This window comes from Vulpes vulpes, chromosome 16 (assembly GCF_048418805.1).
Source record: "Vulpes vulpes isolate BD-2025 chromosome 16, VulVul3, whole genome shotgun sequence".
In the NCBI taxonomy this organism is placed as follows: domain Eukaryota; kingdom Metazoa; phylum Chordata; class Mammalia; order Carnivora; family Canidae; genus Vulpes; species Vulpes vulpes.
In genome coordinates, this window is record NC_132795.1 from 91,532,820 (window position 1) to 91,550,851 (window position 18,032).

The 18,032-nt window shown below is 34.5% G+C and overlaps 1 protein-coding gene across 7 annotated transcripts in view; it reads right to left on the minus strand.

The window, feature by feature from the left end:
* WDPCP (WD repeat containing planar cell polarity effector) overlaps positions 1 to 18,032 on the minus strand; it is a 448,174-nt gene that overhangs the window by 113,989 nt on the left and 316,153 nt on the right. The window contains exon 15 of one of the 7 annotated variants that reach the window (XM_072743083.1): positions 8,380 to 12,736. The exons of the other annotated variants lie outside the window; for them this stretch is intronic. Within the exon in view, the coding sequence (XP_072599184.1) occupies positions 12,714 to 12,736 (23 nt within the window). The 3' untranslated portion in view covers positions 8,380 to 12,713. Of the gene's footprint in view, positions 1 to 8,379; positions 12,737 to 18,032 lie in introns of those variants that run through there. 7 annotated transcript variants of the gene reach the window in all.

An 18,032-nucleotide genomic window follows, 5' to 3' on the forward strand; every position in this document is an offset into this window, starting at 1 on the left:
ACAGAGAATTTCCTGTATAGCTTTTATTCAGTTTCCCTTGATGATTACAACTTATGTAATTATCATATATAAAATCAAAGCAAGGAAGTTGACATTAAGTATAATGTATGTGTAAAATTGTTATTTTATCATACGTAGATTTGTAAGCACCATTGCAATCAAGATATAGAACTGTTTCATCACCATAAAGCTCTCCCTACTGCTGCCCTGTGTAATAACACCCATATCTCTGCCATGGACCACCCCCCCAATATATAACCCCTGGTAACCACTATTCTCCATTTCTATAATTGTTATTTCAAAAATGTTACAGAAATGGAATCATGTAGGATGAAACCTTTTGAGATTGTTTTTTTTCCATTAAACCTAACATCTCTTAGGTCCATTCTAGTTTCCATTTATCAATAGTTGACTCCTTTTTTGCTTAGTGAAGTTTCATGGTTTTTATGTGCTGTAGTTCAATCATTGACCATATTAATTGTTTTCAGTTTTTGGCTATTAAAACAAAATTGCTGTGATTCAACACAGTACTAGAATTCCTAGCCTTAGCAATCAGGCAACAAAAAGAAATAAAAGTCATTCAAATTGGCAAAGAAGTCAAACTCTCCCTCTTCACAGATAACATGATACTGTACATAGAAAACCCAAAAGACTCCACCCCAAGATTGCTAGAACTCATACAGCAATTTGGCAATGTGGCAGGATACAAAAATCAATGCCCAGAAATCAGTGGCATTTCTATACACTAACAATGAGACTGAAGAAAGAGAAATTAAGGAGTCAATCCCAGTTACAATTGCATCCAAAAGCATAAGATACCTAGGAATAAACCTAACCAGAGAGGTAAAGGATCTATACCCTAAAAACTATAGAACACTTCTGAAAGAAATTGAGGAAGACACAAAGAGATGGAAAAATATTCCATGCTCATGGATTGGCAGAATTAATATTGTGAAAATGTCAATGCTACCCAGGGCAATTTACATATTTAATGCAATCCCTATCAAAATACCATGGACTTTCTTCAGAGAGTTGGAACAAATCATCTTAAGATTTGTGTAGAATCAGAAAAGACCCCGAATAGCCAAGGGAATTTTAAAAAAGAAAACCATATCTGGGGGCATCACAATGCCAGATTTCAGGTTGTACTACAAAGCTGTGGTCATCAAGACAGTGTGGTACCGACACAAAAACGGACACATAGATCAATGGAACAGAATAGAGAATCCAGAGGTGGACACTCAACTTTATGGTCAACTAATATTTGACAAAGCAGGAAAGACTATCCACTAGAAAAAAGACAGTCTCTTCAATAAATGGTGCTGGGAAAATTGGACATCCACATGCAGAAGAATGAAACTAGACCATTCTCTTACACCTTACACAAAGATAAACTCAAAATGAATGAGAGATCTAAATGTGAGAGAAGAATCCATCAGAATACTAGAGAACGCAGGCAAACACCCTTTTTGAACTTGGCCACAGCAACTTCTTGCAAGAGACATCCATAAAGGCTAGGGAAACAAAAGCAAAAATGAACTATTGGGACTTAATCAAGATAAAAAGCTTTTGCACAGCAAAAGAAACAGTCAACAAAAGTAAAAGACAGCCTGCAGAATGGGAGAAGATATTTGCAAATGACCTATCAGATAAAGGGCTAGTATCCAAGATCTATAAAGAACTTACTAAACTCAACAGCAAAGAAACAAACAATCCAATCATGAAATGGGCAAAAGACATGAACAGAAATTTCACAGAGGAAGACACAGACATGGCCAACAAGCACATGAGAAAATGCTCCACATCTCTGGCCATCAGGGAAATGCAAATCAAAAGCACAATGAAATACCACCTCACACCAGTGAGAATGGCAAAAATTAACAAGGCAGGAAACAAATGTTGGAGGGGATGTGGAGAAAGGGGAACCTTCTTGCACTGTTGGTGGGAATGTTACCTGGTGCAGCCATGCTGGAAAACTGTGTGGAGGTTCCTCAAAGAGTTAAAAATAGAACTGCCCTATGACCGCAGTTGCACTGCTGGGGGTTTACCCCAAAGATACACACGCAGTGAAATGCCGGAACACCTGCACCCCAATGTTTATAGCAGCAATGTCCACAATAGCCAAACTGTGGAAGGAGCCTCAGTGTCCATCGAAAGATGAATGGATAAAGAAGATGTGGTCTCTGTATACAATGGAATATTACTCAGCCATTAGAAACGACAAATACCCACCATTTGCTTCGACATGGATGGAACTGGAGGGTATTATGCTGAGTGAAGTAAGTCAATCAGAGAAGGACAAACATTATATGGTCTCATTCTCATTCTCTCATTCTCAGAAAAAGGGAATAAAGGGGAAAGGAGAGAAAATGAGTGAAAATTCAGTGAGGGTGACAAAACATGAGAGATCACCTAACTCTGGGAAATGAACAAGGGGTGGTGGAAGGGAAGATGGGCAGGGGGTTGGGGTGACTGGGTGATGGGCACTGAGGGGAGCACTTGGCAGGATGAGCACTGGGTGTTATGCTATATGTTGGCAAATTGAACTCCAATAAAAAAATAAAAAATAAATTTAAATCCCCCACCCCCAAACATCTGGAGAAGCTCCAGGGAGCTTCTGGGTGGTCTAGAAGCTACCATGTGGGTAACCCTCCCAGATCTTGCTCTATGGATGCCTTCATTTGGTTCTTTATTGCTGTCCTTTATAATAAAATGATGCCATATGACAAAACTAAAACAATTTTAAAAAACAAATAAAATTGCTGTGAATAATTTTGTATAGGTTTTGTGTGGGCAGTTGCTGGATCATTGGTAAGTGTATGTTTAGTTTTGTAATAAATTGTCCAACTACTTTCCAGAATGGGAATACCATGTTACATTCTTATGAGAAATCTATAAAATCTAGTTTATCTGAACCATTATCAGCATTTATCATTTTTCCTAATGTATATTGTCTTAAGTGAAATGCTTCTTTATGTGTTTCACCTAATTTGTAATTGGATTGTTTATATTTTACTGTTGAGTTTTGAGATTTCCATGTATATTCTAGATATGAGTCCTTTGTCAGACAATGCGGTTTGCAGATATGTTCTTCCAGTCTACAGTATATCCTACTCCTGAGAGTCTTTCACAGAGCAAAAGCTTTTAATTCTGAGTAAATCCAATTTCTCAATTTTTTCTTTAATGGATTATTTTTGGTATTATCCCTAAGAATCTTTACCAAGCCCTTGGTCTCCAATTTTTCTTCTGTTTTATCTTCTAAATGTTTTATTGTTTCATATTTTATAATTTGCATATGATCCATTTTGAGGTGGTTTTTTCCTTATAAGGTGTGAGGTTTACATTGAGGCACTTTTTTTTTCCTTGTGATGATCACCAGTACCTCCAATGAATTGCTTTTGCACCCTTGTCAAAAGTCATTTGAGCATATTCATATATAGGCCTATTTCTGGGTCCTCTGTTCTGTTTCTTTGATCTATGTGTCTATCCTCCATCAATACCGCAGTCTTCATTACTTGATAAGTCATCTTGAAGATGGTGGACTACCACTTCCCTCTATATGCTCTTCTTTTTCAAAATTATTTTCCCTCTTCCATATAAATTTTATAATGATCTTGGCTGTATCTACCATTATCTTGGCTGTGATTGTGGTAATAACTGGGTTAAACCCATATATCAATTTGGGAAGAAAATGACCTCTTTCCAGTGATGAGTTTTCTAATTCATGAACACAGCATATATCTACACTGATTTAGACCTTTGATTCTTTTCATCATTGTGTTGTAGTTTCTAGAGAGTCTTGAAAATGTCAGCTAAGTATTTTGTCATTTTGAGCTACTGTATATGGTATTGTTTAATTTTGGTGGCTATGTTTTCACTGCTGTCTATGGAAATACAGCTGAATTTTAAAACTTGATCTCTTACCCTGCAACCTGCTGAGCTCATTTATTAGTTCTAGGAGGTTTTTATTTTTTCTTTGTATATTGTTTTTATTGGATTTCGATTTGCTACGAGGTTTTTCAAGATTCCCTGAGTTTTCTATGTAGACCACCATGTTATTAGCAAACAGAGACAGTTTTCAGTTTTCTTTGTTTCCATCGGTATGCCTTTTATTTCCTTTTCTTACCTCGCTGCACTGGCTAGAACTTCAAGTAATTTGTTGAATAGCAGTGGTGAGAGTGGATATCTTTGCTTTGTTCCCAATGTAGGGAGAAAACATTCAGCCTTTGATCATTAATTATGATGCTTACCATAGGGACTCTTTTATCAAGTTAGAGAAGTCCCTCTCTTTTCCAATTTTCTCGGAATTTTTGTCATGAATAGGTGTTTAATTTGTCAGATACTCTTTCTGCCTTGTTATGATCATGAGTCTTCCTTAGTCTTTTCATATAGTGGACTCTACATTGAGTATCAAATATCATATCAGTCTTTCAGGCATGGGGTACTCCACTTGACCATGTTGCATAATTTTTTTTACACATCGATGAATTTGTTTTGGTGATATGTTTTTCAGAATTTTATTCATTTATATTCATGAGGACTATTGATATGTAGTTTTTTGTTTTTATTTTGTTTTGTTTTTGTACTCTGTTTGCCTGCTTTGGTATCAGAGTAATACTGGCTTCATAAAATGAGTGGGAAAGTGTTCTCTTCTGTTTTCTGAAAAAGACTGTGTAGAATTGGTATTAATTCTTCTTTAGAAGTTTGGTAGATTCCAGGAGTGCCTTTGTGGCTCAGTCAATTAACTGTCTGACTCTTGATTTTCGCTCAGGTCATGATCTCAGGTGGTGAAATCGAGCTCCACATTGGACTCCATGCTAAGTGTGGGAGCCTCCTTAAGATTCTCTCTCTCTGCACCCCCTCCTACTGCATACACTCTTGCTTGCTCACCACTGCCCCCCCCCCCCAAAAAAAGAAAAAAAGTTTGGTGGACTCCAGTGTAAGCCACTTGGGTCTGGAGTTTCCAAATTATGAATTTTATTTAATACTCTAAGATCATTTGAATTATCCATTTCACATTGGGTGAGTTTTAGAGTTTTAGCCTTTTGAAGATCCCTTTTCATCTAAGGTGTCAAATTTAATTCTAGAAAGTTCAAGTTTAGTTATTTGTAGTACTCTTTATGAGCCATTTCATGTGTGCAGAGTATGTGGCAAAAATTTTTTCACTGCTGATACTAGCATAGTGAATCTTCTCTTATTGTCTTGTTTTTGGTCAGTCTTGCAAGAATCTTTTCACTTACTGATTTTTTTTTTTTTTTAAAGAACCAACCTTATGTTTTTCTGCTGTTTTTCTGTTTTCAATTTAATGATTCCTGCTCTTCTTTTTACTATTTCCTTCCCTCAGCTTACTTTGGGTTTATCTTGCTCTTCTCTTTCTAATTTTTTTTTCTGGTGAGAACATAGATTATTAACGAGGCTTTTAATCTTTTCAAATGTTAAGTGTTTAATTCTATAAATTTGCCTTGACATATTTTTAGGTGTGTCCACAAATTTCATTGCCATATTTTCATTTTTATTTTGTTCTTTGTAATTTTTAATTTGCCCTCAGACTTCCTCTTTCGTGACCCGTGGATTATTTAGAAGCGTATTGTTTGGTTTCTAAGTATTCAGGAGATTTTCCTGTTATATTTAGATTGTTTTTATGTTACTTCTATTTTGATTCCACTAAATGCACAGAATACATTCTCAATTATTTCAGTTCTTTTAAATTTTTTGAGCCTTGTTAGCTCAAGCTATGGTCTATATCAGTATATGTTTCACAAGCAATTGAAAAGAATATTCTAAGGTCGGGTAGTTGTCGATGTTGTGGGGTCCTTGCTGATTTTCTGTCTAGTTGTTCTATCAAGTATTCAGAGAGGGGTTGCCTCTAACAACAGTTGTGGGCTTGCCTAATTCTTTAATTTTGTCACTTTGAGTTTCACTTATTTGGCAGCTCTGTTGTGTAGTGCATCCACTTTTAGATGTATTAGTATGTCATCGTGGTGGGCTGCTCTTTTATGATTATGTCTCTAGTAATTTGCTTTGCTCTGAAGTCTACTTTATCTGACAGTAATAGAGCCACTTCTGGTTTCTTTTGATTAATGTTTGGATGATATATCTTTTTCCATTTTTACACTCAAACTACCTCTATTATTATAGTTGAAAAAAAGAGAAACGAGTATCTGGTAAACAGAATACACATAAGGTCTTTTTTTTTGGCACTCTATAAATCTGATTTAATTTAAGTATTACTATGTTATGGCATAAGTACATTATTTTTTAATTTTCTCTCCCTTTTCTTAATGAGACACAGTTGACATAGAACATTGCATTAGTTTAGGTGTATAACATAATGATTTGATAGATGTAAATATTGTGAAATGATTACCAACTAAGATTAGTTAACATCACCACACAATTTTTTTCTTATGATGAAAACTGGTAAGATTCAGTTGCTCTGCAACTTTCAGATATACAGTACAGTTACATATAGTCACCATGCTTTATGTTACATCTCCAGGATTTATTTATTTTATATCTGGAAGTTTGTACCTTTTGACCACCTTCACCAATTTGGCCCAGCCCTCGCCTCTGGTAACCACCAGTCTGTACTTTGAGAATCATTATTCTAGTTCACACATATGTGAGATCATGTGGTATTTTTTTTATTGTCTGACTTATTTCACTTAGATGGACTTGAGGGCATTACGTTATGTTGTTACAAATGGCAAGATATCCTTGTAAGACTTTTATTTCTTTTTCTTGCCTAATTGTTTGGGCAAGGACCTCCAATAATATGTTGAATCAAAGTGGTGAGAGTGGGCATTCTTGATTTAGATCTTAGAGAAAAAGGTTTCAGCTTTTCACCTTGAGAAAGAGGTTAGCTGTGGATTTGTCATATATGCCTTTTATTATGTTGAGGTATGTTCCTGCTATATTCAATTTATGGAGACTTTTATCATAAATGGAAGTCAAATTTTGTCATATGTTCTTTCTGCACCTATTCAGATGGTAGGATTTTTACCCTTCATTTTGTTACTGTGGTGTGTCCTGTTGAATCCCTTGGATAAATCCCACTTGGTGAAGGTGAGTAATCCTATTGAATCAATTTGCTAATATTTTGTTGAGGATTTTTGCATCTATGTTCATCAGAGTTACTGGCCTGTAATTTTCTTATAGTTTCCTTGTCTGGTTTTCATTTCAGGGTAATGTTGGCCTTGTAAAATGAGTTTTTAAGTGTTCCCTGTTCTCCTATTTTTTTGGAAGAGTTTGAGAAGGATTGGTATTCTTTAATAAATGGTGGTAGAATTCACCAGTCCAGCCTTCTGGTTCTGGACGGGTTCTGATTATTTATTGAATCTTCTTACCAGCAATAGTTCTATTCAGATTTTCTATTTCTTTATGATTCTGTCAATCCATTTATTCTAAGTTGTCCAATTTGTTGGTATATTTAAGGTTTTGATTTGGATTGTGTTTATAGATCAGTTTGGACAGTATATGTGTTTGAGAATAATTATGTCCACAGGGTTTATTGAATATGCTGCAGCTTCCTATCTTTTTCTTTTTAAACTCTGGTATGGTTAACATACAATGTTAGATTGCTATGATTTTAAAAATATTTTTCTATTTTTTCCTCTCTGTTCTCACTTAGGACTTCCACTTGTTATGTCTAATAACTACCATGACACTGAGGAGGGCACCTGGTGGGATGAGTACTGGGTATTATACTGTATGCTGGCAAACTGAACTTCAATAAAAACAAAAACAAAAAAGATTCTACACAGGAGAAAAAAAATAACTGCCATGAATGAACCTCTTCTGCTGCAATTAGAAAAAGCAAGCCTGTAAGTTTCTTAATATCATAATGTATGAGTTCTGCATGAATAAAGTACACGAGATCTAGTTTATTGCATGAACTTTATGATCTCTGTTTTGGCTATCTGGAGTACATTTTTGTTTTCTATTTTAAAACCTTTATAGTTTCAGTAGCCAGTGAAACAATCATTTGAAAAAATGAATTATTGCTGCATATAATGCTCATCTTATTTTTCTAGATTTTTTATTGCCTATTAAATACAGCAGTGCCAGTATTTACAAACCACATACAATTTTTTTGAAGGATAATTATAATCTTCCACAAAATACACTGACCCATATAGTAAAAATCAGTGACTTGTATACTTTAAAATAGTTAAAATGGCCAAATTTATGCTTTATTATAACAAAAAGTCACTGATGCCATGTTTAATGTAAGTTATTTTTATAATTACTTGAAAGATAAAAGAGAATCTAAAGAGAAAAAGTATTTCATAAGTAAATTTTGTTTTCAGGTAGGATGGAAGCATTTGCAGCATACCAGTATTCTGAGAACAAATAGAAATCTAGATAAAAAATTTTAAATTATTTGTTTAATTTCAAATATATTTATTGCATAACATATAATGTTACATGAATTATGTATGTTTGTGCATATATATATATATGTATACACATATATACATAGTAGGGAGAGGTCGGAGGTCAGACTAAAGTTTACCAAAACTATAAGCAAGTCTCAATTTAGCCCCCAGTTGCTGATTGCATTAAGGTGATCATCCCTCACCTTTTGCTTACAAGAGGAAAAGGAGAATTCTCTCTAGAGGAATATAACAGGGGGATCCCTGGGTGGCGCAGCGGTTTGGCGCCTGCCTTTGGCCCAGGGCACGATCCTGGAGACCCGGGATCGAGTCCCACGTCGGGCTCCCGGTGCATGGAGCCTGCTTCTCCCTCTGCCTGTGTCTCTGCCTCTCTCTCTCTGTGTGACTATCATAAATAAAAAAACCAGAGGAATATAACATTACTGGAGCTACTATAATTTTTTGGATTTAAGGTATCCAGTAAAATCATACCACTGAAAAACAGGGAACAGGCAGAAGAAACAAATTTAGAGATAATCTACATATGGAGTTTTAGTAGAAAGAAACACTAATACTTGGTTAGTATTTTTGTCTGTTTCTAGGAATACAGCCTCTTAGGTAATCTCAGGAAATAAAGGGGCTATTGTAAGGACTCCTGGAACTGAGATTCAATGGTCCATATAGTTTATGGATCTGCTTCAGCCATTGCTTATTTTTGTATACAGAAATAAATTATATGGACTGATTTAAAAGAAAAACAAGTCTATACTCCAACAAAAAATTATACGCCAACAAATTGGACAACCTAGAAGAAATTCTAGAATAAATTTTTGGAAAAATACAATTTTTCCAAAATTGAATCAGGAAGAAATAGAATATCTGAATAGACCAGTTACTACTAACAAAATTGAATTGGTAATCAAAAAGTACCCAACAGAGTCCAGGACCAGGTGGCTTCACAGGGAATTCTACCAAATATTTGAAGAAAAGTTAATGCCTATTCTCCTCAATCTATTCTAAAACAAACAGAAGTGTTAGAAAAACTAGCAAATGAATTCTATGAGATTATTACTTTGATTCCAAAACCAGACACTACAAAAAAGAAAACTACATGCCAATATCCCTGATTAATATAGATGAAAAAGTCTTCAACAAAATATTAGCAAAGCATATTCAGCAATACATTAAAAGGATCATTTTCCATGATCAAGTAGGATTTATTCCAGGGGTGCAAGGATGATTCAGTATTCACAAATCAATCAATGTGATACACCACATTAACAAATGATTAAAATCATATGATCATCTCAATAGATGCAGAAGAATCACCTGACAAGGTTCAGCATTGCTTGATGATAAAAACTTTCAACAGTGTGGGTTTAGAGGGAACATAACATAATAAAGGCCATGTGTGAAAAACACCTAACCATACTCAATGGTAAAAAAACAAAAACAAAAACAAAAAACAGAGGGCTTTTCCTTTAAGATCACAAACAATATTAAAATGTCTACTCTTGCTACTTTTAGTCAACATAGTAGTGGAGGTCCCAGCTGCAGGAGTCAGACAAGAAAAGAAATAAAAGGAATTCAAATTGATAAGGAAGAAATAAAACTTTCACTATTTGTAGATGACATGCTACCATATATAGAAAACCCTAACCTCCACTAAAAACCTACTAGAAGTAATAAATGAATTCAGTAAAGTTGCAGAACACAAAATTAATAAACAGAAATCAGTTACATGTCTATATACCAATAACAAAATAGCAGAAAGAGAAATTAACAGTCCCATTTACATTTGCACCAAAAACAGTAATAACCAAGGAGGTGAAAGACCTGTACTCTGAAGTATAAAGCACTGATAAAAGATATTTCATGTTCATGGACTGAAAGAACAAATATTGTTTAAAATGTTAATACCAAAAGCAATCTAATGATTCACTGCAGTCCTCATCAAAATTCTAATGGCATGTTCCACAGACTAGAACAAACAATCCTGAGATTTATATGGAACCGGAAAAGATCCCCAATAGCCAAAACAGTGTTGGAAAAGAAGAACAAAGCTACAGGTATCACAATCCCAGATTTTAACATTTACTACAAAGCTGTAGGAATCAAAACCATACGGTATTGGCACAAAAACAGACACATAGGGCAGCCCTGGTGGCTTAGCGGTTTAGCGCCGCCTTCAGCCCAGGGCGTGATCCTGGAGACATGGGATCAAGTCCCACGTCAGGCTCCCTTCATGGAGCCTGCCTGCTTCTCCCTCTGCCTGTGTCTCTGCCTCTCTCTCTCTCTAATAAATAAATAAACTCTTAAAAAAAAAGACACATAGATCTATGGAAAAGAATAGAGAGCCCAGAAATAACCCCACACTTAATGGTCAATCTTAAAGAAAGGGGGCAAGAATACATAATGGGGAAAAATCAGTCTCCTCAACAAATGGTGTTGGGAAAATTGGACAACTATATGCAAAAGAATGAAACTCAACCACTTTCTTACATCATATACAAATAAACTTAAAATGGATTAAAGATGTAAATGTGAGACCTGAAACCATAAAAATCCTAGAAGAGAGAAAAAACAAAACAATACAAAACAAAAAAATCCTAGAAGAGAGCACAGGCAGTAATTCCTCTGACATCAGCCATAGCAACGTTTTTCTAAGCTATGTCTCCTTTGGCAAGGGAAACAAAAACAAGAACTATTGGGACTACACCAAAATAAAAAGCTATTGCACAGTGAAAGAAACTTTCAACAGAATGAAAAGGCAACCTAGTGATTGAGAGAAGATATTTGTAAGGATATATCTGAAAAGTGGTTAATATCTGGAATATACAGAGAATTTATACAACCCAACACCGAAAAAAGAAATGATTAAAGATAGACAAAGGGCCTTAATAGATATTTTTCCAAAGAAGACATACATGGCCAGCAGACACATGAAAAGATGTTCAGCATCACTCATCAGGGAAATGCAAATAAAAACCAATGAGGTATCGTCTTACACTTGTTAGAATGGCTGTCAAAAAGACATGAAATAACGAATGGTGAAGATGTGGAGAAAAAGGAACTATCAGGCACTGTTTGTGGAAATAAATTGGTGCAGCCACTGTGGAAACATTGTGGAGAGTCCTCAAAAAATTAAAAAGAGAAATACCATACGACCCAGTAATTCCATTACTGGGTATTTCTTTATTTTGGTGGGGGGGGGGGAGTATTTCTTTAAAAATGAAAACATTTAAAAAGATAAATGCACCTCTGTGTTTATTGGTGCATTACTGACAAAAGCCAAGATATGGAAACAACCAAAATACCCATCAATAGATGAATGGATAAGGATGGTATGTACACACACACACACACACACACACAATGGTATATTACTCAGCCACAGAAAAGAATGAGATCTTGCCTTTTGTGACAGTACATTAATAATATAAAACTTCTCAAAAGAATACTTAAAAAGGCAACCCAAAAGTATGATAAAATATCTACAGTATATATATCCAACAGGGGATTTGTATCAGAATATCTGAAGAATTCATGAAAAATCATAAGAAAAAGGATGATCACTCAATAGAACAATGATCAGAAGTCTTGAAAGGTACTTCACCACACAAAGTTCACATTTCCAATAAACATACAAAACTATATTCAATTTCATGGGTAATCAGGGAAAATACAAATTAAATCTACAATGTGATACACTGTCCAGAATGAGAAAAATGGTGGCAGGCGGGGGGGGGGGGGCACGGGGTAACAAGTGTTGGCAAGAGTGGGAATGAACTGGAATTCTTGTGTACTGATAATAAAAATGTAAACTGCTTTAGCTACTCTGGAGAAATCTTCAGAGGTAACTACTAAAACTGAATGTACGCAGAAATAGGTATATTTGTAAATGACATGTAGAAGAATATTTGTTAGAACCCCAAACTGAAAACAACTCAACTTGTTGCTTCACATTTGATGACAAAGTAAGTAAATTGTGGCATTGCATTTGTAGTATGCAATAGAATAATACACATGAAAATACGGGTGCATTTCACAAACACTTAAATAAGTCAGACCCCAAACATCCCCAGAAAAGACCCCAGTACTCATTTCTGTACATTACTGTAGTACATACACTTATGACTGCACGTATTTCTAGATAAGGATGCAGGGATTCCCTTACAAGATCAGATAAAACGGATTCGTAGTTTTAGAAGCCAAGAGTGTTTATCCTTTGGAGGCATGTATGAGAAGGGGGTACAAGGAAGCCTTTTGGGGGTGCTGATAAAGTTCAGTTTCATTATCTGGATTCCAGGGTGTACAACCCCTCCAAATGTATATACTTCAAAAGGTACACACTCCTTTTCCTATGACAGAAACAGAATTCAGCCCATTAGAAGCGAATATTGTGATTTAACCATCTTCTTTGCTGCAACCTCCTGCTTTGGGATGGAAACGTATAATGACATCTAAACAACTGCCAAGTGTTTAAAAGAAAAGGAAGAGTAGATGACAGAAACAAATTTAGCATTTGAATTGTCTGGCCAACAAATAAATATGTGAAAACTAAATAAATAGATACATCTGCTGGTAGGTCCTCTAACAGAAAGGATCCTAGAGATTCCTTCCCTACCTTCGTTGCCAGGAATTTCCCTTTTTCTGAGCAAAAGACTTTCCTAAGCATTTGAAGTCAATTCTTGATCGTCTTTTTCCCCCTATTATTCATCATACTCCATAGATCTTTAAACTACTATTTATTTAAATACTTTTAAAATATTTTGTTCTCAAGATTTCTTGAAATTCCTGACCTGAGTCATCGTTGTGATCTGTCCTATCCTGTCACATCAAGTTACCTTACATTGAATAAACAGAAGAGAGGTTATAAACTTAGCATGCATACCACCTGACATGAAAATATTTGCCAGCTATTTCTTCTGCTTAAATGATTATGTTACAAATGTCTAGATTATTAGCTTGGAAAAACTATAAATTTTATGAAAACAATTTAATAGTCATCTCTGTACAGTATTCTAGTGCATACGTTTATGAGTGCACCTAATTCTAGAGAAGGAAAGAGGGTTTACTAGAAACATTTTTCTCTTGCACATTTTGTCTTTTCTTTTGCCCTTGCATATCCACGTACGTACTGAAGTTTGTTTTACTTCCTTCTTAGAGGCAGTTTACCAGGAACATGGTATCTACCTAGTACACATGGAATTTAGCCAGGAAATAAAATTCAATTAGTTCTTTTTTCTTTAACAGAAGATTTACCCTGGAAGTATTTATGGTATTTGGATCTTTGTGACATTTTTTGTAACAAATGGTATGCTAACCTAAACAATTTTATTTCTGATTGCTAAGGCAACGTGAAGTGTTGGATATTTAGGTAGTGCCGGAGAAAAGAATTTTTCTGACTGAGGGAAAGTAACTAGTGTTAACACACACACAATAGTTTCCATTAATGTAAGTCATTTGTCTACATTAAGCAGTTATTAAAGAGTGCTTAGCCCTCTGTCTCACATTTTGTTATATAGGTTTCAATCAAAATATCCACTACGTGAACAAGTCCATTCCTCCAGAAATGGCAGTTTTCCATTTAATAATTGAAGGAACCATTTAACAGCTTAAAGTCTGGGGTAAAAAAGTTCAGTTTCAAAGGTATAATAGAGTTTACATGAACTAGTGCTCAAAGCTACTTTCCTGCACTGTGCTATGAAAAAGGTATAAGTAGTCACTTTTGGCAGTGTGAGTATAATATGGTAACCAAGGATGACAGAGAAAGCATTTTTTCCTATCCTTTTTTAATGCCCCAGAACTCCACAAAAACTGAAAAACAAAATAACTCAAAAAAAAAAAAAATAGGTAACAAGCAGTGTTAGGCAGTAAGCAGTAAGGGAAATAGCAGTGGTCTTGAAATAAAAAAGCAGGATGGCAAAGTGGTTCAGAATATGAGATTTGGAGTCAAACAAGATGGTTTTAAGTTCTGCTTCTTAAACTTTGAGTCTCTATGTCCTCTTTTATAAATGGGAAAACTAATACTTACTCTTACGCTTATAATTATGAAACACAACAGCGATTGCTGAGCCTAGCACCATACCTGAAAAATAACATGTGCTGGCAATAGTAGTATTTTATTTTTAATGAAGATTAGTTCCTTTATTCTCTTACCCTGATAATACTTCATTTTTAGATTCAGTAGAGAAGTTAAGAACATATGCTTTGAGGAAAAAGACCTATGTGTAACAGTCTCTCTGCATAGTACTTTCTTTCTTTATCTGTAAAACAGATATATTGCAAGACTGTCACAACCATTAAATGAGGTAATGCACCGTGTTCAACATATTCTCTAACATCTAGTAAGCATTTGCTAAATTATGGCTAAAATCAAACCTGGATTCTGGCTCCAGCTCTTGCACTGATCACTGTGTAACTATGAGCAAATTTTAGCTTTTCTGAATATCACCCCCAGAAGGGGCCCAACAACACGTGTCTTGCTTATCTTTTAGTTTGTTGAGATAATAAAATGCAAGCAAGCAATTTGAAAGCTATAAAGCCAATAAAAATGGAAGGTATTATTATGGTTCTGATGGCAGTTTAGAGGTTAAATACCAAACAAAGGGGATTTAAAAATCCATTTTATAGAATCAAGAGAGCCGCACTTTTGTTAGTTTTGCAGATAACATACAAGTCACAAATACTATAGAAGCACCATTTTTCTCCATTGGGATTGGTTTATTATGGTACTCAGGATCAGAAATGTTACTTACTATGAATGTTTTATCCTGTCCATCACTCAGGAATAAGACTAACACTTGAATTTATGTAGTATAGAGTGTATTACAAGTGTACTGAAGGTTTTTGTTGAACAGAAAGTTCTTTGGCCTCAGGAATTCACTTCTGGCAAAAATAATATTTTTTATGTTATTAGGCTAATGATAATTTGTAAAGAACTAATGCATCACTAGAATACTTTATGAATTCCTGACACCTGCATTTCTTGAAAGGTGTGTATGTGCATGGTAGCAGCTGAAATAGATCAGCTTTAAATTCTACCTCACAGCAAACTATAAGGATGATTAGATCTAGGAATGTAGGGCATTTTATTTTCTTTAAGCCTTTGGGAACTAAGTGACTTACTTGTTCCTTGATTCCCTTAAGAATATAGATTTATGGTAATATGAAGCCTTTTGTAAATTTTATAATGATTAAAAGGAGGTAAAGATACTACTTAATTTTGATAAAGCAGATGTGTTGTTTTTAACTTATAAAGTTTATAGACCAACTATATAGCATTGTTTTGTGAATAGAGGTTTCCAGGGGACGGGGTAAGGGTACAAGAAGATGACCTTAAGAGTCGATACAAATTCTGACATGTTATATAATATTATACATGTAAAATAAATGTAAGAGGTCCAATTCTGCTCAAAAGTAAACTAATAATTTTATGATTTTGTCAGCTAGTATATGTGAAATCAGTTTACTTAGAAATTACCCAATTCCTATATTAGCTTCTCTGCTTTAGCACTTTGAGGTTACTTTATACTGAAATTTATTGTAGCAAAACAAGCACTATAAAAGGGATTTAATTCAAAAGAATCTTTTGAATAAAGCAATTCCCCTAAGAAAATATTGAAACTAATTTTTTTCAATATGGGTTTGTACAATTAGGTAGATCTGAATAAATTATTTTTTTCAGATATTAAATATTGTCTAAAATTCTTCAGAATCTTTTTAAGATTTTATTTATTTATTCATGAGAGATGCAGAGACACAGGCAGAGGGAGAAGCAGGCTCCACGCAGGGAGCCTGATGCAGGACTCAATCCTAGATCCCGGGATCACGCCCTGAGCCGAAGGCAGGGACCCAATCGCAGAGCCACCCAGGCGTCCCATAGAATTCTTTAGATCTTGACTGGGTTCTACCCATTCATCAAACCATATACATAAAGTTTTAGTGCTGAAAAAGACCTAGACTCTTGTAGTTCTGTCTCCTTATTTTATATATGAGCAAACGAAGATACAAAAAAGTGACTTCTAAAATGTCAAAGTTTGTAGCATATAACTGCATGAATCTATTTGTCCATCCGCATTTTGGGATTATTGATAAAAGATCCTTTTGTTGTACTCCACACTGGCCAAATGAGCACATAATCTGTTTATTCTTAACTTTATGGTTTCATTAGTTATTCTTAATATTACATACTAATCCTCAAGTAAAATTCTTCATTATTTACTTACAGAAAATTTAATTGGCAATAATTCTGTCCTGGATCAGCACAACTTACTATTCTGAAAATAAGTAAAACAGAGAAGAATGTTTTGAAACATTGACTCCTTTCTGAAAAGGAGAAAAAGGAAGGTCAAAGCCCAAATAGTATAATATTTGAAACTTTCTCCACAGGAAAAGATTATTAACATCTTTTGCTAAGTGTCAATTTATGACTAGGTGAGTTCTGAAAAGATGACCTCTTGTTTTATGATATACCATAGGAAAAGATTATTAACATCTTTTGCTAAGTGTCAATTTATGACTAGGCGAGTTCTGAAAAGATGACATCTTGTCTTATGATATATTTAATATATTTTAGAATTCTGAATACTATTTAACTATTTAGATGATGGAGAAGTCTGACCTGAAAATAAATATCTAATTTAGAGAAAATCTATACTTAAGGTAATTAAGCACTGGTATTATTTAATATGTCACATTTTGTCACTGACAGTGGTAGGTTGCCATAAAGAAAGCAACAAAGGTTGGATACACATGCATTCTAAGGAATTCTGCTGAAAACTATAAATCTCTTAAGTTATACAAGTAATAGTCTTGTATAGACCTCTGCAGCTAAAGCAAAGCAGCTAGTCTTTGATGTGCTTATAAGTACAAAGGGTTTAGGATTATGTCTTTAGGCAAAGATGCCTAGAGGTAGGAAGGTATAGATCAAACCTGACATCATGACACAGTAAAGAGAAGGCTGGTGAAATGGAGCTACAAGTAGGTTGGCATGAATGAGTCTCCTAAGTCAAACAAGTAATAGAATGTGGCCTCTCAAGCAGTGTAGCTAAACAGTTAAACCCAATTTTAAATTGTAGAATTAAAAAAAACTTTTGTAGATTTAGAGACTTTTTATATAAATAATGAGGTATTTTAAGTATAAAAGCAAAGTTTAACCTTTATCTATGTATCATATACTGCATATTACTTTTATACAATTTTTACAATGGTAGGTACTGTGATTTTATAGAAAGTCAAAAAGACAGTTAAGAAGAACATAATAAAAATCAGGCTTCTCAATGATTTTTAATGATATGCGAACACCATCACAACAAACCACTGGGTAACAAAAAGGAAGATGAATGATTTGAATTTTTGTTAAATATGTGCTTAGTTAAAAAAAAGGAAGCAGAGTAGTATCAGTTTTCTCTGGGTGACATGAGTATTTTTTATTTTTATACTATATTTTTAATATTAAGTTCTTTAAAGCTCCCCATTAAGCCCAAATAAGCTTTTATATCAGAAATTTAAAATATTTTAAAGTGGGTTGGCAAATTATAAAGCCTACAGCCTTTTGATATAGGAGATGTGAAAGATCATGTAGAATAAGTATATTTGGAAGGATAATGCATTTGGAAAAATTTACTTATATGCAAAGATACAGGTAGGCAC